This window comes from Durio zibethinus, chromosome 21 (genome assembly GCF_047325235.1).
Source record: "Durio zibethinus cultivar Kanyao isolate XHJ-2024 chromosome 21, ASM4732523v1, whole genome shotgun sequence".
NCBI lineage: Eukaryota > Viridiplantae > Streptophyta > Magnoliopsida > Malvales > Malvaceae > Durio > Durio zibethinus.
Window position 1 is genome coordinate 3,128,236 of NC_143182.1, and position 24,650 is coordinate 3,152,885.

Consider the following 24,650-nt stretch of genomic DNA (forward strand, 5'->3'; position numbering starts at 1 on the left):
AACTTTTGTTCATGAATAAAAAAAAATCTATTAATTACAATTACAAATATACAATCAAATCAAACACTTATAACTAATATTCATAGACCCTCTCAATCTCTTATAATTCCTATAAAATATTTTTAACTAAACAAACACGTACCCAAACGCATCATATGCATTTTTTCAATATAAATAAACACATATCTATATGCATTCATATATCATATCTATGTGAATCATTTTAATCTCTTTTAATTACATACATCATATTTATGTGGACTCTTTCAATCTCTTATAATTTACTCAAACATACATACTTATAAGAACATTAATCTCTTGTGGGCATCTTGTCGATATAACTCAGGAAGTTGACCATTAATGCCTATAATTTATAGTCGTCAGCTGATCAATCAATCCAACATTATCAACATGACAACGTAGCAGCTGTCCTCAAATGAACGCTTAACTGAGGTTGACCATAAGAACTTGGAGCAAGGAAAGCAATGGGATGACCATAAAAAACCAATTTCCTCCATACGTCCAACCAGATTCGAGAAGCGTATTGTTGTGGGAGACATAATTCTACGGGGCACAGCACTTGCCGCCTGTTTTTACAGGGGAAAAACATACCGGAGCCCGTAAAAATAGAGGAATCCTACTAGAATTTTAGTTTAAGCTTAAAGTACTGCAAGGAATATTTCATATCAGTAGAAATATCAGAAGATTCGAATTAAAACTTGATACCAAAAGACTTGAGCGCTTATTCAGCAAAATAGAAAGTGTATATAGCTTCGAGGGAGCCCTTCTCTCTGTCAATCGTAACCTTAGCATCAAGAACATAATCTAATGGATCATCCCTTATTGCAATGGTGAAGGGGAAGAGAACATAACCAATCGTGTTGCCGTACTTCGCTTCAGCATCCTTCTCCATCATATCTGCTATCGCCTAGCATGCATTAAACATGCTTAATTAATTAAAATTGAAGAGAGTGTAGGTTTTGAGACGCGGGGCAAAAATTAATTACACCCAGGAATAGCCAATTCAGCGTTGTCGCTCTGAACAAGAAGTTGTCTGTACTCATAATTATGAGCCATGCATAACCCAAACAAGAGGATTTTAATGTTAAATGTTTAATTTTGGTATTGAATAAGTATTAAATATAATAAATACCTGCTTAAACTAATGTAAAGAAAAAAAACTGAAGCAATGGATTTGAAGTAGGTAAAAAAAAATAGATTTAAGGGTATTTGTGTGATTTGACTCTTCAGCAAATCGTGCAAATTGAATCCGTAAAAAATTATTGGTATTTAACCGTGATCGCATTAACTATATATGGCTTACCGGTGCCTATTACGTATCAAACATAAACCATCCATAATAGAAATGACAGAAAGAAAAGAGCTTTAAGTGCTTAAAAATTTTGCTAAATAAGTCCAATTTTATAAAGATTAAAGCATCATGAAGAACACAGCATCAACAATATAGAAACTTTATTACTGCTAATCCTGAAACATCATGGAAGCTTTTGGATTTAGAAACTTTGTCAATACTAATCCTGAAACTGATTGCAGTTTACAGAAAGGGCGTGGTGTTTTTCTTTTTCCTAGGCAAGCCCCCTAGTCAGTACTGCATCCTTGATGAGCTCGAGTGATTCCACGATGTCATCGCATAGCTGGTGAGGGTTCGGTATAGTTCCGTTATCCACCGGTAGAACAATGGTCATCTTGTCTATATAACTCTGGAAGTTGATCATTAATGCCTGCAATTTTTAGTCATCAGTTGATATATCAACCAAACATCAACAGGACAGCATTGTAGATGTTCTCAAATGAACGCTTACATGAGGTTGACCATAAGAACTAGGAGCAAGGAAAGCCATGGGATGACCATAAAAACTAATTTCCTCCACGGGTCCAACCAGATTCGAGAAGCACATTGTTGTGTAAGACAAAATTCTGTGGGACAGAGCACTTGCCGCCTGTTTTCACCAATGAAAAATTTACCAATTAATAAGAAATGAGTGAACCTAAGACTAAGACTAGAGGAATTCTATCATAGAGTGCTGCTAGGATTTCACTTCAGCAGAAAGGAGTCAATTAGATTATTCAAATTGAACCTTGATACCAAAAAGTTTGAGAGCTAACTCAGCAATGGTGAAAGTGTATATAGCTTCAAGGGAGTGTTTCTTTCTGTCAATTGTGGCCTTCGCATCATAAACATAATCTAATGGATCACTCCGTATTGCAATGGTGAAGGGGAGGAGAACAAAACCAATCCAGTTGCCCCACTTTGCTTCAGCATCCTTCTCCATCATATCTGCTAAAGCCTGGCATGCATTAAACATGTTTAATTAAGGTTTAAGAGAGTGTAGTTTTTGAGACTTTGGGCAAAAAGTTACACCTAGATGCCAAAACCTGGCATTTGGTTTGAGAGAGAACTATGAACCTGGATTCCTGCAGATGGTCGTATGTTGATGAGCAGAGTTGATCGGAGGCGAATATTCTTTGGAAGATTTCCGCCTAGCAAGTGAAAAAATGAATCGGACAATCTTTCTTGTTTCACTTTCACCTATAAACTACATGCTGATAAAAAAAAGTCTCACCAAATATTCTGTTGATATAGCGGGACAAACCAGCCTGTGTAATCCCCAAAGCAACATCGTTTATCGTCTGAAAATTCAATTTCAAAAGATTTTATTGGAGTTTTTCGGCAATAAAAGAGCAGCTTATGAGATTTTCTTACTAATGGAACACATGGACTTACAGTGTTCATTACATTCTTCACCAACTTGATATCATCCAAGCTAACTGTCCTGTAAACAATTCGCCGAGGAGTGAACTCAGTTCCTGGCGGACCCTTGAGAGGATTTTCAGTATCTTTCAAGAACATTGCGGTAGCAATAAACGTGAAGACATCAACCACAGTATTCCAAAACACCTGAAAAATAGACCAAAACATGAACATAATTCTCCAAAGCCCTCTGTGATCATTCTTCTTCTCTTGCTTGTTCCTGATTGGAATGGTAGGCAAAGCCAGAGGATCATTCATTTGGCGAGTGCAAGCGAGTAGAAGAGACATTAGAGAAGTGCCATCGCCAAGGGAGTGATGGATCCTGAAAACGCTTACTGCCTCGGATTGTAGGGTTCTTAAATTGAGCAGATGCAGATCCCAAAGAGGCTGCGATTTGTCAATGGTCGTTTTGCTTAGGATATAGATGTAATCTTCAAGGAATTTGTCTGGTGAGTCCATGTTTGGGTCCAGCTCTGGAACAATAACATGCCTTTCCAAATCCACCTCTGTTGGAACCCATTTCATTTATCCCGTCTCGTCCGCCACCTGACATTTGTACGAAAGGTAATAATAATTCTATTTTTATTTACAATTAGTTGTGTGTAAATAAAAATCCATCAAAAATATTTTAGCCATCTTAATTAATTAATAAATTAATTAATTTTACTATGACTGTCATTTAAAAATTTACTTTTAATAATAAATAAAATTTGTAGAATATAAATTATTAATTTAATAAATTTTAAAAAATATTTTAATCGATGACTTTTAAAATTTTTGGAGTTTATGATAGGTAATAAATGATATTAGTATATTGAAAATGAAAAGAGAATAATTTAAATAGGTACTTCTAAAAAATTTGATCCAACTGAATAACAACAAAAATATAAAAAAAAAATTAACCATTCCGATATATGTCTTAAAAAATCCAAAACAAAGCAACTGAATTTGTCTTGGAGTAGTTGGATTTACGTTTAAAACTTTAAGTTGGTATATATCTTCTTGCAACTTAAATTTTACGCGTTGCAAACAAGCAAGCTTTAATCCATCTCCATTTCTATATATCTTTCCGGAATGCTTCTGATTCTATACGGCTAGCTAGGGAGAGAGCACCAGACGACTGCTTTCCGCTAGTTACTGTAACAAAAAATTTTTCCAGTTTTTTTTTTTTTCGATGGGGGTGCTGAAAGGAATCTCTACAAGGATTCCGATACTATTGAAATAGGTTGGCAAATACAATTGATTTCCTATGGAAGAAATAAATTGAAAAGGATATAAACAACACTATTTCTTTCTTAATAAGTGATTAGTAAGAAGATTCAAAGAAAATAAGTATTAAGTACTATCTATCTACTATTAGAGTAACTTGGACGATCTCTGGAAAAAAAAAGCTGTTGAAGGAAAGAAAACCTAACATTTTCAATCAAGAAAAGAAGGGGAAATAAATTAACAATAACTCAATTTGGAGCTGCTTTAAGTACTCAAACAAGAAAAGAAAAAGTTCAATATGAAACAGTAGAGTATGTAAGTTTTATACCTGCAAACTAGAGAAACGTGGGTGTCTAAGCAAAGTATGGCCCAAATTGGCTTTGACAACATCTGGGTAAATTCTAGTATTGCAACGCATGATGGCTATAATATACACGTTGAAGTTTGGTTCGTGAAACAAACGAGCTGACGGGCTTAATGGCTCTTTTTCGGCTCTTCTTCGGCCACTCTTATTCTCTTTGCTTCCCGATGACTTTTTTTTTTTGTTTTAATGTTCTTAATGAATTGGTTTTTATTTTCCTTAGTTAATTTATGGAGTTTTTTATTTTTATTATAAAAGATTAACCTGATTAAATATAATTAAAGTATTATTTTACAAAATATTTTTATATTTAATATATTATTTTCATTAAATTCAAAAGGTAAATAATTAATTAATAATAATTTTTTCTTTAAATATAACTTTTTAATTGATGTCATAAAACAAGGATATTTTCTTAAATATTTCTTTAATCAATAAAATTAAACACTAATTAAATTTATTTTGTTATAAAACAAATACATTTTAATCCATACCACTAGACACCTATTCAAAATATTCATATAAGAAAATAAGAATAGAGTATTTAAATATCATAAACACCTATTAAATATCATTGAGTTTTTAATTTAATATTTTAATATGTGAATATTTTTATTTGATGATTTTATTTAATTTATTTTATACAAAAAATATAAATTTAAAATATAATTTAATTTGATATATTTTATTATTTGATTAATTAAAAAATTAATTGAATTTTGATTAATAAATTTTCAATTAATTTATTTTTAAAATTAAAATATTTAATTCAATTAATAAAATATAATTAATTTAATTTTAAATAATTATATTCGAAATTAATTGAATTGAGTAAATAACAACACCTGTTTATGCCCAATTTATTAACATTCTATGAAAAACGAAGGGGACGACGATACTTTATGACCGTCTACTACTACTTGGGCTAGATGGGCCTCAATTTCATTTAGGTATGATCCAATATCCAAGCCCAATTCTGTCCAATTATCTGGGTTTTTAATAAAGTCTACCAATGCTGCCGAAAATAATAAAGTCGGCCCACAGGTCCAATGCCCGAACCCAAATATTAAAAGGCAATTCTAATTTGTACGGAAGAAATTGATAGAAATATTTTTGTTTTCAAATAAGTAATTTATTATTATATTATATTATATTATATTATATTATATTATATTTTTACGTAAGTGTATCAACTTAATTTAGAGTTTAATATTCGAAGTTTAATTAGTTTTTTATCATCTTATATTTCATAAAATTAAGAATAATATAATATTTATGTAAAAACAGCGTATTTAATTTTTAAACATTAAAATAGATTTTCAATTATAAATGATTGTTATAATTGCTTAATTTATTGATAGTCTATTTTCGTCAAATGAGTTTATTTTATTGTATTAGAGTAATAATATAAATAATATATTAGTACTTACAAATTATTTGGGTTCAACTTAAATAAAATTTAAATTTGATTCGATTATTATTTAGTTAAGTTAAAGTAACTTAACTTATTTATTGAGTCAAATTCAAACAATTTTATATCCGACTTAAGTAGTATATAAATATAATCAAATTTTTATATTTTAATATATTTTAATTATTGTAATGAATACAATATTTTAAACTCGAATTCAAGCTCTAACACAAATAATTTATGTTTTATTAAATACAAAAATTAAATTTATTTATATATATTAATTGAATGAGTTCGAATAACTCAATTTCTATATCGAATTAAGCTCATGTTAAAAAAAAAAAATTGATCGAGTTCGAATCAAGTTTTGAACCTCAAATTTAGAGTTGAATTTAAACTTAAACTTAATATTGTATCGATTCAAACTTGCTCAATTACATCCCTTATTTCTGAGTATTACAAGTCAACTCAAAATTAATTGAAAGTTAAATGTTATTTTTTTTACAATATAAAATTTATCATGATATATATTTTACTTGCTTAGTTTTCACAATTAATTTAAATATTTTGTTTTTTTGACAACATGGAAAAGCAAAACAGGCAATTGATTGGGATTTATAAGTTCACAAAAGAAAGAGTGGTAAATTTAAGATAATTTAGGGGTTTAATTATCATTTCTACTATTTAATTTATCTTCCCATGTGAATTAGTTCAAGATTACAATTTTAAATTTGATATAATGTGGTTTTATTCGCTCGTTATTCACACTAGCCTCCTGCAAACTCACCTAAAAAACCAACTTACACTATTCTTATAGATTAATAGTATTATTCAAACTTTATTAGGGAATAGCTAAAATGTCCTTGAATTTTTTATTTTTAAGTAAATTTTTATATTTTAATTGTAATTAACTTTTATTTTATATTATATAAATAATTATTTCAGAAAAAAAGTTGACTTTTGTTATAATCAACGTCAATTTAATTTTTTTGTATAGAAACTAATCTGGTTGAAAATTGAAAAAATAATTGATTGAAAAATAAAAAATTAATTCATATATAAATTAAAAATTATTTATTTATTTATATATAAATTAAAAATTAAAAACTTATTTAAGTATAATAAAAATATAAAAACTTCTCTAAAAATAACAAAGTTAAAAAGCATAATAATTTCACATCTAAAATTACAATTTAGCATTCAAACAATTGATTAAATGATTTATCTTGCCTAAAAAAAAGATTCGATTTTTTTTTTAGACACTTTCAAAATTATAAAGTTATAAATATGCATAGCTGGATAGCCCAATCATGATAATCCAGCCCATGGAGGAAGAAACTGACTTTGAATATATTCCGGCTTTTGGCAAACTAAGCTAATCGGCTATTTAAACGTACTTTGAAGGTTCAGTTCCAAGCCCGTAATCTGCAGCACTTTATGTCCTATTGGCTACTGGACTGGACTGGTCCATCTGGTTGCTCGTTACCGGCAGTTCCTAGCATATTCTTTGCGTCTTAACAAAAATATGTGCAGCAGTGGCATATTCGTCAAAATAAACCAAGACCAAGGGCTCTTTCTCCACCGCACGTTCCTGTCTCGTATAAAATCATTCCTATCATCCGGTAGAGATTAGTTTCATCACCCTCTCTTCATCATCTGCCCCCCTCCAAAAAAAAAAAAAACTTTACTGTTTCCTCTGCTTTTTCTCTCAAATGCAGGCTGAAAAAACTCAAGCTAATAAAAGCCGGCTTCTCTCATGGGCTCTGTTACAATAAAACCTGCATTAAATTCTTTCTGTTTTAATCCTCAATGCTCCAAAACCAAACCTCTTTATTATCATTCTCCTCATTTCTGCTTCCTCAAAGTTAAAGCCTCTCCTGTTTCTTTCTCCTTTAAATCTCCTTCTAATCCCATAAATCCAACTCATAAATGTAAAAATCGAAGCTTTCCCGTCAACCCTTTATTGGTTTTAGTCCCAGTCTTAAAGAGCTTCAAAGGTTTGGCCTTCTCACATACTCAAAAATGGGCTTCACGTTTGCACGCTTACACTACAGAATCAGAGAAAATTTTAGACCAATATAATGGGCATTACTTACAAAATGGAGGTTTTGGGGTGGCTTTATTAAGTGTAACAGCTAGTGCTAAGGTTCGAATTAGTCCATTTGTGGCGACTTTGGCGGCGAATCCAACGTTTGTTTCCGGTTTGTTCGCATGGTTTATTGCTCAATCAATGAAGATGTTTTTGAATTTCTTTGTAGAAAGGAAGTGGGATTTTAGGATATTGTTTGCTTCTGGTGGGATGCCTTCTTCGCACTCGGCTTTGTGTACTGCTTTGACAACATCAGTGGCGATTTGTCATGGAATAGCGGACTCGCTTTTTCCTGTTTGTTTGGGGTTTAGTTTGATTGTTATGTACGATGCCATTGGAGTTAGAAGGCATGCTGGGATGCAAGCTGCGGTAAGAAGCAAGATTATTCTGATTTATTATTTTAACTTTGAAACTTCTGTGTAGTTTGATAATTGGATTAGATGCTTGATTCTTGCACTATAATCAGTATGATTTGAGTAGTTTCTCTGGGGGCGTAAGTTTTGTTAAAAATGGTCAGTTTTGGCAGTTTGATGATTGGAGATCAACATTTATTCTTATCAAACTGAATATGTAACAGGACTAGCCCTTTGGTCTTGGTTGTTGAAAGAAAAGAAAAGGATGAAAATATAGTTGCTTTCTACTTATTTAATTCATGATAGGTATGTAGTTGTAAGATGCCCCAGTTTTAGCAACCTATTGGAAATTCTTTGACATGTATTATTTAAGGATGGTTTTGAACTTTGGATTGAATCTGGGTGAGTGTCTAGTTTTTATAGTAAATCAGAAGCTATGTGATGTATGTTTTGGAGGGTGGGTAGTCTTTGGACATAGACTTGCAATTAATGACAAAAACCAAGCTTAAAGTTCTTAATTTATTCTAATAGAGTGTTGAGATAGGCCCAAAAAGCTTTGGGGCTTTGAAATTGAAATTATTCTAACATTGATTGGTTGTCGAAGTAAACCTAATTTGAGGTAAAAAAATCCGAATATGGTCATAGGTGGATATTTCCGTAGTTGAGCACTAAGTCTGCATAAATTCTGTGTGAATGACTAGCTGATATCCACCCTGGTATATGTAACACCATATGATAATTCTGCGGTAACTATTTCCATTGAATTTCTGTTTCCAAATGGTTGTGTGCATCTTAGAGATGATATATGTATTGGGCATTATGAGCTATGCTTCTGTAGGTGGATTTCCTAATATCATTTTCCCCACAGTGACCAGAGCTTTGAATTTGATTCATATACCATAATTTTGGGCTTTGAATTTGAAGTGCGGAAATGGATTCCTTTAATTATCAGAAAAGCAAAGATGCTATCACAATAAATGATCCTTGAAGTTATCCCTAAGTTAAGAACAGATTCTGACCTGCAGTATTGTTTTTCTTTAGCTTTAAAAGAATTTATATCAAATAATGAGATTTTATTCTCATTTATGTAAATCACTGGACCAATGCTGTAGCTTATTTTCAAGGATACATTTAATATTTTAATGGCCATTTTAGCAGCTAATTGAATCTGAAGAAATGAATATGATTGCCATTGTTACCCCTGCTTCAATTTATAATGGTTAATTGCCATAATCTATCTGCCACATATTACTGTTTCTTAAATAATTTGGAAGTCGTTGAATTTGTTCTATCACACAGAAATATTGAAACATCCGGTTAAGCTTGTTTTTCACAGGTCTGCAACTGCATTTTCACTATTGCCTATTTGTATCTGCCTAAATTTCACCCCCCCCCCCCCTGGGGGTACAAACATGACCTTAACTTGAATTCCTCATCCAACAATCATTTATGGAAATACCCCAACATTCTGGTAGCTTGCCTGGAGAACTGCCATTTACCTTTGTGATTGCTAACTTATGTTGGAATCATGGAATAATTTTTTTCCTTCCCGGTTGTAGGTTCTTAATATGATCGTTGAGGATCTATTTCAAGGACATCCTATCAGTCAAAGAAAGCTCAAGGAACTTCTTGGCCACACTCCATCACAGGTCCTTGCTGGAGCTATGCTTGGCATTGTGGTAGCTTGTATATGTTGTCAAGGTTGTCTGGTTGCAACCTAGAATACTTCTGCAGGCAATTTTTGGTCTAATCGTTTGGACAGAGTTTTGCTAGTTTAAAATACCCTGGCTCAGTTGTTCGACCTGCTTAGATATTGTGGTCTACTTATCTTCAATAACTAAAACCTAAAGAGCCGAATTTTTTGTTCCCGTTTCAGTAACTTTACTACTTGTAACACAAACCTGACTTGACGCCAATTTAACTATCTAGAAACTTTTTTGCCTGTATATTGGATCATGAATGCCAGTCAGAACTAATTGTTAGATGACGGGTTAAGGGATCCAGAACAAACTTGCATGACTATTTTTTTCCCGGGTTACAATCATGAGCCATGACCGGTTCTTCTTGGTATCTCGTTAAAGTTCATCTATTCCTTTTTTATCTGAAAATAAATTCGGGACAGGCGGTGCAAATTTGGGGTTCGAGATGAAAATTCCAACTTGGACAGCGTCATCTCTTGACGCTACTTTTCCGGGCCATGGTGACGTCAGAATATGGTTGAAGTGCTCTCTCTTTAGTTTTTTGTGGGAACGAAATGTTTTGGTGGAAACCATAGAATGCGCCACGTGGTGGTCATAGGATGCAACGGACCGCACAACCTCCACTTTGCTGATGGCGACCAATAAATAATGGGTCCCAGGATCCACCAGTTACCACCATGATTAGTCTGAATGAGAAACCAAAAAAGTTTCCGAAGATTCTAGACAATTACTGTCAGCTGAATATCCCAAAATCTTTGTCTGGTATTTTCTTAAGTATTTTCTCATTTCTCTGCTACTCAACTAATTATGTTATTTGCTAATCATCTGCGAAAGTTAGCCTCATTTGCTGAACTATATCCGTGACGATTCTCAGATCACATTCATAATCTCAGTTTTTAGATTATAAATAAGTTTTATACACCATTTATTGCAAAACTAAAAATTTTACCGCCTATTGCAAGACCAACTCGCACCCCTACCCGCCCTAAAAGGTAAAAGAAATGGGAAAAAAAAAGACAAAGGCGAAGGGAAAAGAAAGAACAGCAGCAAATAACTTTATGAAACTCACATTTATAAATCAATTAACTTTCATTGCAAAACATCATTTCCAATTTGGCCTACGGCTCCTTTGAAACTCATTTTCAACCATTTGAATTGCCAGTTGTCTTTTCTGAATTTGATTAACTGTTTCAATGATTATGTAGGATGAAATGCTGAATAGACTACAAAATTAATTATGGTCAACATTTATCCCCTGAATTACATGTTTGTTAAACAATTTGCAGATGTGTGATTTTGAATTGGTAACATTTTCATGTCCTTCCATTTTTTTTAGAGGGTTTACTCTAGCATTTCCTAGCTTTGTGCTGAACAGTGAAGCAAAGTTGCTCGATATTGGCAACAACTGGAGGAAAAAAGTTGGCGTCCAGATACGAACAAGCCATGCAGCAGTTTGTTGAATGAAGGAACTGAGCATCTAATGGCAGAATCTGGCTTCGGCGCCCTCAATTGGAAACATGGCCCTTAGGATCTCTTCTTTGAAACTGGCTTTTTCTGTATTATGTAATAAATCTGTCATCACATTTCTCGTGTTCAGACACAAGAATCTGACATAATTTTTCTTTTCAAAAACTTTTAGAATGGAGCCTCCACATATATTCATATTCTTATACAAAAATCAATTTCGATTTTTCAACATGAAGCTATGAAGACAAAGTAGTTGATCGGCCATCTTATTTGTCATCACTGACCTCCTCCGAACTTTTGAAATTTCGCGTCAACCATGCCTTCCCCAAAGTGACACTCAAATAAGAAATTCCAACTTCTTATAATAAAGGTTAAAATAATAAAAACAATAATTTTATTATTTTATTTAAATAAAATGTTTATATTTTTTATTATACTTAAATAAATTATTAACTTTTAATTTTTACCTTATAATTTTTAATTTATATCTAAATAATCTCTTATCATAAATCAATTTTCTTATTAAAAGTAAAAAATAATTATTTGAATACAAATAAAAATTTTAAAATTTATTTAAATTAATAAAAATAAAATAATTTTAATATTTTAATATTTTAACCAATAAATATCAAATTCAAATATTCCAACAGGATCAGAACAAGGGCACAGCCAGATTATATTATTATACATTTCAAAGTTTTTTATTTGTGACCAACTGTTCAGCCCACTTTAAAACTTAAGATGTGGACGGCAAGAAAAAAAAGTTTATATTTTATTTGTAGAATATTAAAATTTTATCATATTTATTAAAATGTTTTTAAATTTTGAAAACAAAATTAATAAAATAATATATATTTTTAATATAAAAAACTTTTTAAAAATAGAACTATGATAGTCTCTTAACCAAGAACTAATAAATATTAACAATAAAAAATTACTTATATTATACTATACTTAAAACCAATATTACAAAATACAAAACATTATAATAGTGGCTTTTATTCGAATATCTAAAATTTAAAAAATTATTAAATATATCACCGTCTAAAAAAAAGAAGAAGTCCGGATATTTAATATTGGAGAAAATTTATAAAAAAAAAAATTACTCCATAGATAGCGAGATTTTTTTTTTTTTCATTTCCCAAATTTGACTCCTGATTTGAGCTTTCAGTTTCTCGCTTCCCCCTCTCTTCGGTCCTTCCTTCTGGTAACAATCCTCTCTTTCGTAATATAACTTTCCTTTTTTTTTTTAATTGCGAATAACTTCCGTACATTCAATCTCTAAACCCTAATCTTACATATCAAGATGAATTGAGCTCTGAGATCAGGAATATTTCGTTTCTGATACCCGGGGTTTCGATTTCTCGGGCTTAGGGGTTTTTTCCTTGGGCCTGGATTGGGATTTTTATTTTCTCGTTTGTATAGAACTGTTAGGTTGAAAAAAAATGGGGAAAGTGTTGTGAATTTGTACATACTTTAGATGCATTATCTTTTAGAGTGTTGAGAACTCTTCGTTCGTCAAAATTTCACTGTAAAAAATGTCGTCGGCTGGTGTTGCTGTTGTTCCGGTTCGAAATGAACCTTTTGTTCCTCCTGATCACATGAATCTTGAATTGGGTCTTCGCGAAAACGAATCAATTTGGATATATTTGGCCCTCTCCGGATCGATGATTCCAATGCGGGTTCTGGAATCGGATTCTATTGCATCCTTGAAGCTACGTATTCAAACCTTTAAAGGTTTTGTTGTGAAGAATCAGAAGTTGGTTTGTGGAGGCCGGGAGCTGGCACGGAGCAATTCCCTTGTTCGTGACTATGGAGTCAACGATGGGAATGTTCTACACTTGGTTCTTAGGCTTTCTGAACTTCAGGTCATTAATGTTAAGACTACGTCTGGTAAAGAATTTACCTTTCATGTTGAAAGAGGGCGTGATGTTGGTTATGTGAAACGGCAGATTGCTAAGAGAGAGAAAGGGTTTACTGATCTTGACGAGCAAGAAGTTGTTTGTGATGGGGAGCGATTAGAGGATCAGAGGTTTATTGATGATATATGTAAACACAATGATGCTGTATTGCATTTATTGGTCCGTAAATCTGCCAAAGTTAGGGCTAAGCCTGTTGCTAAGAATTTTGAGTTGTCTATTGTGGCACCAGAATTGAAAGATAAGCGAGATCATGACGGTGTTGAGACGAACAATCGAAGACGAAATGATGTTGGTGGTGAAGAGAATTATAGTAGAGGATATGAAGTTGATAGAGAGGTTGTACCAAGAAAGCCTCCTGATAGGGATTTTACATTGGAGCCTGTTATTGTTAATCCCAAAGTTGAATTACCTTCAGTGATTGTGGACATGATTAAGTCCACATTTGATGGGTTAGATAGCGGGAAAACTCCAATCAGGTCTGTGGAGGGAACTGGAGGAGCCTATTTCATGCAGGATTCATCTGGCCAAAAATTAGTTGCTGTTTTTAAGCCAATTGATGAGGAGCCATTAGCTGTTAACAATCCTCGAAAACTACCAGTGTCACCAGATGGTGAAGGGTTGAAAAAGGGTACAAGAGTTGGAGAAGGAGCATTCAGGGAAGTTGCTGCTTATATTTTGGATCATCCTAAGAATAAGCGATCCATGATATATAGTGACGAGAAGGGTTTTGCTGGGGTCCCTCCTACTGCTATGATCAAGTGTTTGCACGGTGGGTTTAACAATCCTGATGGTTTACCAACGGTCAAGATTGGGTCATTGCAGATGTTTGTGGAGAACAGTGGAAGTTGTGAGGATATGGGTCCTGGGTCTTTCCCAGTCGAGCAAGTACATAAAATCTCTGTGTTGGATATAAGATTGGCTAATGCAGATAGGCATGCTGGGAATATTTTATTGAGCAAAGATGAAAATGGGCAGACATTGTTGATTCCAATTGATCATGGCTATTGCTTGCCTGAAAGCGTAAGTTTGCTTTACTAATATTTCTTAATTTCCTGCAACTTCATGCATGTTATCGTTTTTGGTTTTATTGTTTTTTCCCTACTTTACCCCCACCTTTGTCTTGTTATTTTTTAATCTAGGTTCCTCAACTAGGATATAAATGTTAAACACCATACCCAGGATGGTTTGAATTCAACTGTGAATTTAACTCGAATCATATTACAGTTTCACGATTAGAAGGTTGTTAAACTTGTATTAGGTCTTATTGAATCAAGAGACTCTAATACACTGCTAAAATTCTCATGATTCACTGATTTGGTTAACTTTAAATTTTCTAGCAAGCTGAGTGGTGTTGCCAGCCTGATTCTGTATTTTCTGGGTTCTTTTTGTCTTGTGGAGTTCTTATGATTGTGTCAATAAACTACAGTTTTCTTTCACAACGTTGAAGAGCTCATATTTTATTTGTCTTTTGATGTGTCTTCAAGCCTAATCACTATTCATATAATCTGTTTCTATAGTTTGAAGATTGCACATTTGACTGGCTGTATTGGCCTCAAGCTCGCCAATCTTACTCCCCTGAGACAATTGACTATATAAAATCCCTGGATGCTGAAGAAGATATTGCCTTGTTGAAATTCCTTGGATGGGATATGCCACCTAAATGTGCACGCACGCTCCGCATCTCCACCATGCTCCTCAAAAAGGGTGCAGAAAGAGGGCTTACTCCCTTTGCCATTGGAAGTATAATGTGCAGAGAGAACTTGAAGGAAGAATCTGTGATTGAGGAAATTGTCCAAGAAGCACAGGATTGTGTGCTTCCTGGCACAAGTGAAGCTGCATTTCTTGAAACATTATCCCAAATCATGGATCGCCATCTTGATGAGATTGCTGGGTCACTCCTATGATAGAAGTGCCGAACATCTGTAGAGACTGGTTCATAGTTGATAGTTATGTTGTTGTACATGCCTTCTCATTCTTCTGCATGCATTGCCAGATGATGGGACCTCAAATTGGCCGGCAGACTGGTTATGAAAGCAAAATGGTTTATTCTTCTCAACCTTTCATGTGATTCTCTATTTTTTATTGCACTTCAAAAAAAGCCTCGTAATTTGAGGCGTTGATTCACATTCATTTCAATTGATTTGTTAAGATATTTTTTATTGGCCTTTTGAGATTTGAATTGAAGACATGGGTTTCCTTTTATTTTAGTGTTTTTTTTTTGGTTTATTATTAGGTTTTTCACTTAATTAAGTTATAGGTTTTAAATTGTGGTCACTGTTAGTTAAGTTAATATAAGGTATTAGTTTTTCTTACTCTCTCAATTACGAGGGCTGATTCCATGATTTTGGAATGCAATTGTTTCTTTTATTTGCTGAAAACACAGTCAAGCTAGCTAACTTGGATAGTGGCATTGAAAGATACGTAGATCGCTTGTATATTTACAAGCAGCAAAGGATTGAATTTTACACCATAAATCAAGGTAAGTAACCATGGGTTTGTTGCTGACTAATTACAGATAAGGATTCGAAGAGGAAGGTTTTCCGGTTACCCTGTAGGCGATAGACAGTTGAGATAACATATCAGCTGCTTAGTTTTCAAGGAAAGCAAGTAACGAAATGCAACATAAATTGCAAGATGGAACCAAATATCTCAGTGCCTCTAATGTATAGGTCTTGAACAGCAACTGACTGACATTGATGCATCTTCGGAAGCAATCATCCTTGTTCTTTCGTCATCTCCAATCGCACAAATTACAGGCAGTTAGATTTTTCTTACAGCTATGATGTTTGAGTGACACTGGAATATCAAGGAAAAGAATTCAAAGGAGCCCTCGGCCTCAATGACCCTGAACTTTCTCAATTGGTCAATTCAGATGTCACTCAGTTTTCCCTCGGGTGTATGAAGTAAGTATTTCATTTCTTGGTAGGCCTTTTGAGTTTCTTCTTTGACCTCCTTCCGAAAAGGAAAAAAAAAAAAAAAACACTGAAATGCAAGTAATTTTGCTGACAAATAACAGTCATGCTATAACTCGTAATGGTGTCCCATCAGCCATGTCAAATATCAAATACCCATCTTCCGCTAAATAATTTTGTGAAAACACCGAAGATCAGAAATTACCTCCTTGTCGATTTACCACTAACACCGAGTACAGCCTTCGTCAATGAGCTCATATCCACAAAGCGCTCACGCATGATCTTGTCGTGGTGTATCTTGCTCCCAGTCTCACATATTTGTTCTTCCACCTCTTCCAAAGTAAAGATTAATGAGAGAATTTGGTGGAATCATCAGAGGAAGACACTGATTGTCATGATTCACTTAATTAAACCATGGTGTATGTCATGCACATAATTATAGTGTATGAGTCACTAAGCCTGCTACTAGTATTTAGGTACTATTAAGGTGTGATTGGATGATAAATTTTGAAATTTTAAAAAGTTGATATTTTGAAATTTATCAATTTAAAATAATAAAATTTACACTTATATTATTGGATAATTATTTTTAAAAAATTTTTAATTATTAAAATTTGATAAGATAACAAAAATAATTATAATAGATAAATAATAATATTAGAAATAGAAAGAACAAAATATTATAATATATATAATATGAGTGTTATTATATTTGTAAAAACAAGTAGATATTATTAATAATATAAAAAAATTAAAAATATATATTTTATAATGAATTTTTTAGTTAAAATTAAACAAAACAAAAGTTATGTAAAAAATATAAATAATATATGTTGATTTGTTACTATAAAATTTAAAAATTTCACAAATTTCATCTCCTTAAGTGAAATTTAAAAAAAAAAAAACTTTAGCCCTCACAAAATTTTCATTTAAATTTCAAGAATTTTAAAAATTCTAACTTTTGTTTTGTCAAATAAATTAATTTTATTTTAAAATTTTAAAATTTTTCTACAAATATATATATTTAAAATTTTCATCCAAAAACATCTTTAAAAAGTTCAAGATCTTTTGAGATGAGTTGTCTCAATTATCCTGATCATGTTCTTTCTATATTCACTGCCAAAGGAGCGCTTGCTACTCACTAAATTCTTTCGACCTCAAACCATGTCTGGTCAAGGACAGTATATTTTGAGGTTTTAAATATGTTTTAAACATGATATCAAGGTCAAATGTAAGATTATATGATCAAACTTCCAAAAAGGAAAACTCTAAAAATGGCTCAGCTGGAACCAACCCCCCTCCTTGTTGGAAATGATATGACTACGAGTTGCTGGGATCATAATCCTTAAATTCTCCTTTTATGATTGGCTCATCATATTCATGTATTACGGTAAAAGCAACATCTCGAATTGTTTGTTCGGGATGGGAAATTGTAGCTTCCATTCTATAATCGAATCCTACATAACTACAGACAGATTTTTGTTTGAAATGGATTTATATATGATGTGTCTTGGGACGTCGTAGTCGCATATGTAGTAATTGGATAATCATATTGGGCTAATAACGTAATAAAGAGGAGAGTTGAGTTCAACGCTGCTTCAACTTGAAAGGGAAATTAGAGCAGATGGATTATAATTTTTTTTTTATTGAACTTTAGTATTTTACAGTAACTAAGAACTATGATTTGCCATCCAATCTGCTATTTGAAACAGGTTTGTTTCTATGGTACAGCTTATCACTTAGACCAGACAGATCATGATAATCTTCTTCATTTGTTTCTAACGCAGTTGAAAAATTACTTGGCAATTTCATTTTCTTAATTTTAACTGTACAATAAAGTAATTTTTCATGCAAGCAACCAACCAAACTCGACCTGTAATAACAAGTAAACAGAATAATATAGTTGCTTCAATGAGGTTAATTTGTTAAGCATTCTTGATTCAGTTTCCAATAACCCATTGAGTAACATCTTTGGAAGACATTGAGATATTGAGATCAAGAAATAGAATGGAGTTCGAAATGAGGAAAAACCTCCTTTATTGTATAAAAAACGATCCAACATTCTAGCTCTTTATTTATCTCCAAAAATCTGTAAAAATATCTTCCAAAAACGAACAAAAACCATGTATGTTACAAAATTAACCATATAACTGCTCCGCTTAAATGCTTCATCATCCCTGAATCCCAAATGACATAGCTAGATTCCCCAGGCTCATAGAGAAATTTCAATCTAGTATCCTAATCAATGCAATAACATTCGATCAGTTTATGCTTGTATATGCACAGGGACACTATTACCACTGCAATTGTTTGTCCAGTACTAGCCTATGCATTTATGCGCATTTACCCTCCAAGAAATGCCTAAAAACTTAAAAAGGAAACCATCTACCACTGATTGGGAAAGGCTTCTCTATAAGTTGCATCCTCACCCTGGGTCATCTGTGTTATTGTTGCATCTGTTGCCCCGGTATTCAGAAGTCTCTGAGCTAGCCTGTCTCTACTGGTAACTTTCCTCCGCAGCATGGATGCCAGAGTTTGTTTGTTTCTCCCCACTGATTTCTCCCCAATAGTTTCCTCCATATCTTCTCCAACAATTGCAGATCTTGATGTTGAAGTTATTGCAGCATCACGAATAACAGCTTCATTGTGCTCCCGAACTTTAGCAAGCTTTGCCCGACGTAATGACTGTTTATCAAGTCTTCTCTTCCTCACTTCCTCCTTATCTCGCTCCCTAACATTCGTCACAGCTTGTTTTGCTAATTGCTCTACTAAATCAGACCCTAAATCAGGATTTGTATCACCTGTTGAAAAATTCTGATTGATCGGGTTTCCTTCCTCATCTCGGGGTATAATAGGCCCGTGAAATGGGCAAACCCTCATATCTCTTCTCTGACAAAGTCCACCTCTGCTCAAAGGTGCACGGCATGGTTGGATTTCTCCTAACTTTTCTTGGTAAACAGTCGCCTGAAGATTCAATTCTGCAATTTTCTCTGCCGGAATTACAGCATCATAATCTACTCTTCCCCAGTGATTCTCAACCTCCAAGCCTCTCTGATTAGCCAACATATCCCTATTAGAGACCGTGCCCCAATTGTCCAAGAAAGAACCCCACTTGACAACTGGAGCTTCAGCCAAAAGCTTACTCCTAATAGAGGTTTCACTACCTAGAGACTCTTTGCCCTTAGATAAGTTACTGCATTCTTTAGCATCTTTCACCTTTCTAGAGGCTGATACTTTAGCAAGATTTTCACTTCGTTTATTGGATTTCTTAGAATTCCTATCCTCAATAGATTTAGTTTTCTCTTCATCATTGGAACTTTGTGCCTCCTGTAGCTTCACATGTTCAGTAGAACTTCCCTTCTCAGTTGATCCAATATTATCTTCCTCCCAGAAGTCCTCTTCCTGTTTTTGGTTATTTTTCACAGTTTTTGGTAGAGCACAACCTGATTCTTCACAATCCTTCTTCACGGATAGGAGACGATTTCGGATATCAATCAACTCCTTCAACATGGAATCTCGCAACCTGTTGTCAGCCACTTCAACCTTTATAAGAAGAGAAATCCATTCTTGTATGGCAACCAGATGCTTTGTTACTAAAAGCTTATACAGCTCCTTTAATGCATCGAAAACCACTTTGTTTTCACTGTTCTCATGAACCTTTTCTCCTTCCTTTAATGAATCAAGACGGATCTGCCTCAATTCAGAAGAACGGAACTCTACAAAATCTTCATCATCCAAGAGGCCAAGTGGCACACTTTCCTCTTTAGTACGAACAATATCTAAACACTCCCCAATCTCATCAACCGTTGACTGGATTTCTTCCTTAACAGAACTAAAATTCATCTTCAGCGTTTCAAACTTGTTCTGTAAAATCTCTTGCGTCCTATGCTCTCTTTCCCTTCTCTCTCGTTCTATCCTGGCAGCATTCTCTTGTAGGTTCGGAAACTGGAACCTGAGAGTATTCTTAAGATAATCAAAACCTAACCTAAGCTGTCTGTAATGAATCCCAAAAGACGCATTCCACTTCTCCAAGAATTCAATTGCCTTAGAACGCAAAGTGGATGCAATAGCTGGAGGAGCTGGAAGCGGCATATTTCTTCTGAAGCCGACGCTTAAAGCCAAGAACTGATCCAAGTTCTCAACCAGAAGGGTTCTAAAAAGCTTAGACCGCATGAAAAGTTCATCAATTATAAGAAGCGTGAGATAACGCACCTGCAATAACAAGTCTCAAAAACTCAAATTCCTAGAACACCAACCTCCTAAATTTTTCTTTTTTTTACATTTAAAAAAATGAATTTCCGTAAAAGAAGTTTCGTTTCAATAAAGACTTGAAACTCTTGAAATCAATTCGCAGAACATGAATTGTGCAAGGAAATTAAAATTGAATCAAAGCCAACAAAAATCGGAAATGTTAATGAAATTAACATATACTCATTTCATAAATTTCATTTAGTAACTAACCTGGGAGTGATCGCGTTTCATGAGGTCCATAAGGGTATGGGCGGCGACTCGGAGTTCCGAATCGGAGAACTGGACCACCGATTTGATTGATTTGAGAAGGCGTTGATCAACCTCGGCGGCCGTTGAGTTCGTGGCTTTTTCTATCAAAGCCCTGACTTTCCCTCGCTCCTCCTCCTCCTCCTCCATCTTCATCGCCATTCCCCCAATCTTATCAGTTTTCCATTTCCTTTTTCTTTTCAAAATCCCTTATTTATATAAGGGTTTAAACTTCTAAGTTAATTTTCCAATGCGCGAAAAGTCAACAGTTAACCGGATTGAGGCGGCTGCTGAACCGAGCGAAAGGTTAAAAATTGGTTTACGTGGCACTCCGTAAAGCAAGCCTGCAACCTGGCCCTTTTGGAGGTTCGGCAATCAGAGTTCAGCCCAAAATATATTTTCCGGCTTAACTCCGTAAGAAGAACAACATATGGGCCGTATTTTAGATTCAAACCCATCATATGCCTAAAATTAAAAATAGTTTTTTTTTTTTAAATTTATTTGATACTCGGTGAAATTTTAAATTTCAGCATCAACGGGATTGAAAAGTTGTAATACTCACACACCCTATTAATGTATTTTTTAAATAAATTAATATAACAATAAAAACATATGTAAATTTTTACTTCACCTATGGTATTTAAAAATTTTATTGATAGTGTAGTTATAATAATATTAAAACTATAGATCAAGATTGTACCACAAATCGTCGCATTAACTTAGTTTGAGTGATTGATAAAAATAACAAATTATGAAATAAAAGATATATAGTAAGGATTTATTTATACTAGTTAAGAGTTATTCATATTTTTATCTTTGAATTAAAATTAAATTTATTGTACTTACACTTAATCGTTTTAATTCATAGTTCAAATAATATATATTTTTTATACTAATATAAGCGGATTATTTCTCAAAAATATATATGTATTAATAAGATTATAATTGTAATTTCCTTTTCATTAAATGTAAAGTAAGAATTTATATTTTGAAGTTTCTTCTACCTTTTTTTTTTTTTTCGTTTTAAGAACTTGCACGTTAGTTATCCACTAAATGTTAAGAAAAATTATAAATTTGTTTTATCCGTTTAGATTTTATTTAAATAATCAAAATTTTTATACAATCTTTATAACCTTTGGGTACAATTTACATTTAATATAATTTTGATAATCTTTAACATTTTTTAATATAATTTTTGTAAACTTTGATATAATATTGATAATATTTTATTGAAATTAATACTTTTTTATATATTCTTATAATCTTTAATACTATTTCAGTTATCTTTGACACTCTTTTTGATAAATTTTTTATATAATTTTAATACAATTTCGATAACTTTGATAGAATTTTGATAACATTTGATAGAATATTGGTTACCTCTATTATAGTTTTAATAATATTTGATAAAATTTAGGGACCTTTTGACAAAATGCTGGGCACTCCTAATTCAATTTTGATAACTTAAATAAAGTTTTTGTAATCTTTGATACCATACGGTAATTTTTTTATAAAATTTTAGTAATCTCTAATAAATTTGGGTAACTTTTTAATTACATTTAATATAATTTTAACAACATTTACTATAACTTTAGTAACCTTTGCTCTCATTTTGATAAATTGATTTGCATTAAAATTTCCCAGTTTGAGGAAAAGAAAAGAAAAGATTCTTATATTACAAAGTTAAAGAAATAAAAAATTTTCAACTGTAGGAACAATTTGATAAAAAAGTAAACAGTGGAACGATTTATTTATTTATTTATTCTTATAATTTTATTCAAATAATAATCTATTTAATTTTTCTTACAATTGAAGAAAGACGCACCTCAACACTCAAGGCGAAGGGATTCAAATATTGAACTGTGTTCCTCAATTATAAGGGTATACCTTCTTATGGGTAGTTGAAAGTTAACTCTTCATGGAAAAGTTTTATTGATTTTGGTAAACTATAAAATCAAGTTTGATATTCGTAAAAGGCTTAAAAATAACTCAACGCAAGTACTTAGAAAATTGAAATTCTTGCTTTTTGTTGAAGCTACGGAATTTGACAGATACTCTTTAATTTTCTTGAACAGAGATTGATTGATTTCTAGATGTCCCAAGTAAAGACTCAAAATCTGTATTTATTACTGTGCCCTTCAAGATTGCATCTCATGGAATAAAAAATCACTGGGCCAAATGTTAAATCCGAATGGGGTTGAATATTATTCCAACTCTTGGGGTTTATTATAAGTGTTGGACATGCTTAGGCCCTGGCATGTTTGTTCCTGTCTTTTTCATGATTGTTTTGCAAATCAAAATTTCAATGACTTGCACGAAACCTGTCTTTGGTCTAATATTTTCACAGGCATTTTAGGAATCCTGTTTCAGATCTTTGAACATTATCCCGGTTGAGATAAAGAAGAAAGAGAGGCATGTGCAATTGTGCATAGCATATAGATCCATTGAAACAGTATTTTCTTTGGTAGATCTGGGTAACTCTACGATTGAAGCGACTCCAATTTTATCTCAAATCTTGCATTAATAGAAATAATAATGTTTTTTACATTCTGGAAAATGTCAGTACTTTAAAAACCCAAAACAATCAATGATAGATTCTATCAGTCTTTTTTTTTTTTGGTCATTGAAAATGAAAGAATGAAAAGTGAAAAAAAAAAAGTACAAGAGGTTAACGAAACTTCTTTCACTCGGTCCTTATATGGGTACTTTTTATTTTTTTAGTAGTAGCTGGAATTCAACATTTATAAAAGGAAACAATTACATATTGCTCTTCTACTCTTTGGTACATGAATGCGATTGCTAGATACCCCACCCTCCCTGCTTGCGGAGATTTACAGGGAAAAAATATATTCGTGGGTTTTTTACAGGAAAAAGTCGGGCACCAACTTTCATTGACTAGCTAATGCTGGCTGGAATGCGCTAAATGGGCACTCGGATTTTTAACGGTGGACATTCAAATATTTTGATTGGGGCGGCATATATACGAAGTATGAACAAGGAATCTTCCCTTGGAAAAATTTCATATATGCCAACGTCCTAAAGAAATTGAAATTGAAACTTTAGTTTTCTTTTCTTCAACTTAACTTGATCCATCTGCTCGACTGCTAATTACCAAATATAACGCCGTGACTGTAGGTTGCATTTTTGTTCTGTACTACAGTAATATTAATGAAACGGAGTCTCCCATTCAGAGAGCTTGACACTCAATTACAAAGTATTGGCCTTTCACAACCTACTGCCCCAGTTTCGGTTTAATGGATTAAATCAGGGTCCAGTGGAAATAATTGACAAATAGCCAATGCTACAAAAAGATGGTGCTTCTAGCTACTGATTTCGGTCTTTTTGGAAGAGATCTCCATAGTGATTCTCGTGTCACAGATCTAAGAAAAAATTTTAAATTTCACATCGAACGTAATAAAAAAATCATTAAGATATAAAAAAATTTACATCATTTCTATTTTGTGAGACATTTTTTGTAAGATAAAATCATGAGATCAGAAAGATCAAAACGGATAATACCTTACAAAAGTGTGAATTGTGACAGAAAAACTGATATGAGACGTCGGATAAGTAGATATCCGGCTCTTGAAGCCGCGCGAGTTCGGAGCTTAAATCGCGACCCATGACAAGTGATATCAGAGCTAATCCTAAACCGTTCGATCCACGTCAAACACTTCAAGGGAGGTAGGTAGGGTGACCAACCTCCGTGACGAGGACGTCACGAGATTGGATGAGAGAGAATGTTACGGACCTAAAGAAGAGTGCTGAATCCCACATCGAAGGTTGGATGCGAAAAAATATCATGGACCTAAAAAAAAAATCCTGAATCTTACATCAAACATAATAAGAGGGTCACTGAGATATAAAAAGGTTCACACCACCTCTGCCTTGTGAGACACCTTTTGTAAGACAAAACCATGAGACCAGAAAGATCAGAGCGAATAATACCTCACAAG

General features: G+C 33.1%; 4 protein-coding genes across 6 annotated transcripts; 2 read left to right on the forward strand and 2 right to left on the reverse strand.

Annotated features, from left to right (window-relative positions):
• Positions 1 to 1,456: 1,456 nt before the first annotated feature.
• Positions 1,457 to 4,553, reverse strand: LOC111304841 (medium-chain-alcohol O-fatty-acyltransferase-like). Of its 2 annotated transcripts, none has more exons than XM_089750643.1 (7): positions 4,311 to 4,553; positions 2,747 to 3,319; positions 2,586 to 2,652; positions 2,429 to 2,502; positions 2,128 to 2,309; positions 1,824 to 1,961; positions 1,457 to 1,742 (listed from the first exon to the last, which is right to left on the reverse strand). In XM_089750643.1, exons 2-7 carry the CDS (start codon positions 3,296 to 3,298, stop codon positions 1,736 to 1,738), a joined length of 1,020 nt encoding a protein of 339 aa, XP_089606769.1. In that variant the 5' UTR covers positions 3,299 to 3,319; positions 4,311 to 4,553; the 3' UTR covers positions 1,457 to 1,735. The 2 variants fall into 2 exon arrangements, with proteins under 2 accessions (XP_089606769.1, XP_022757554.1); XM_022901819.2 differs by having other exon boundaries at positions 2,100 to 2,309; positions 4,311 to 4,552.
• A 2,826-nt stretch (positions 4,554 to 7,379) lies between these two features.
• LOC111305967 (uncharacterized) lies at positions 7,380 to 10,142 on the forward strand. Its single transcript, XM_022903852.2, has 2 exons — positions 7,380 to 8,212; positions 9,756 to 10,142. The coding sequence occupies exons 1-2, from the start codon at positions 7,511 to 7,513 to the stop codon at positions 9,915 to 9,917; spliced, it is 864 nt and encodes a 287-aa protein (XP_022759587.1). The 5' UTR covers positions 7,380 to 7,510; the 3' UTR covers positions 9,918 to 10,142.
• A 2,283-nt stretch (positions 10,143 to 12,425) lies between these two features.
• On the forward strand, positions 12,426 to 16,204 carry LOC111304842 (phosphatidylinositol 4-kinase gamma 4-like). Of its 2 annotated transcripts, XR_016331290.1 has the most exons (3): positions 12,432 to 14,305; positions 14,803 to 15,326; positions 15,801 to 16,204. XR_016331290.1 is itself a non-coding variant. In XM_022901821.2 (2 exons), exons 1-2 carry the CDS (start codon positions 12,902 to 12,904, stop codon positions 15,187 to 15,189), a joined length of 1,791 nt encoding a protein of 596 aa, XP_022757556.2. In that variant the 5' UTR covers positions 12,426 to 12,901; the 3' UTR covers positions 15,190 to 15,487. The 2 variants fall into 2 exon arrangements, 1 of the variants encoding a protein (XP_022757556.2); XM_022901821.2 differs by lacking the exon at positions 15,801 to 16,204 and having other exon boundaries at positions 12,426 to 14,305; positions 14,803 to 15,487.
• Positions 16,205 to 18,217: 2,013 nt separating this feature from the next.
• Positions 18,218 to 20,930, reverse strand: LOC111304843 (UV-stimulated scaffold protein A homolog). The gene is made up of 2 exons (XM_022901823.2): positions 20,659 to 20,930; positions 18,218 to 20,409 (listed from the first exon to the last, which is right to left on the reverse strand). The coding sequence occupies exons 1-2, from the start codon at positions 20,854 to 20,856 to the stop codon at positions 18,583 to 18,585; spliced, it is 2,025 nt and encodes a 674-aa protein (XP_022757558.2). The 5' UTR covers positions 20,857 to 20,930; the 3' UTR covers positions 18,218 to 18,582.
• Between the last annotated feature and the right edge of the window lie 3,720 nt (positions 20,931 to 24,650).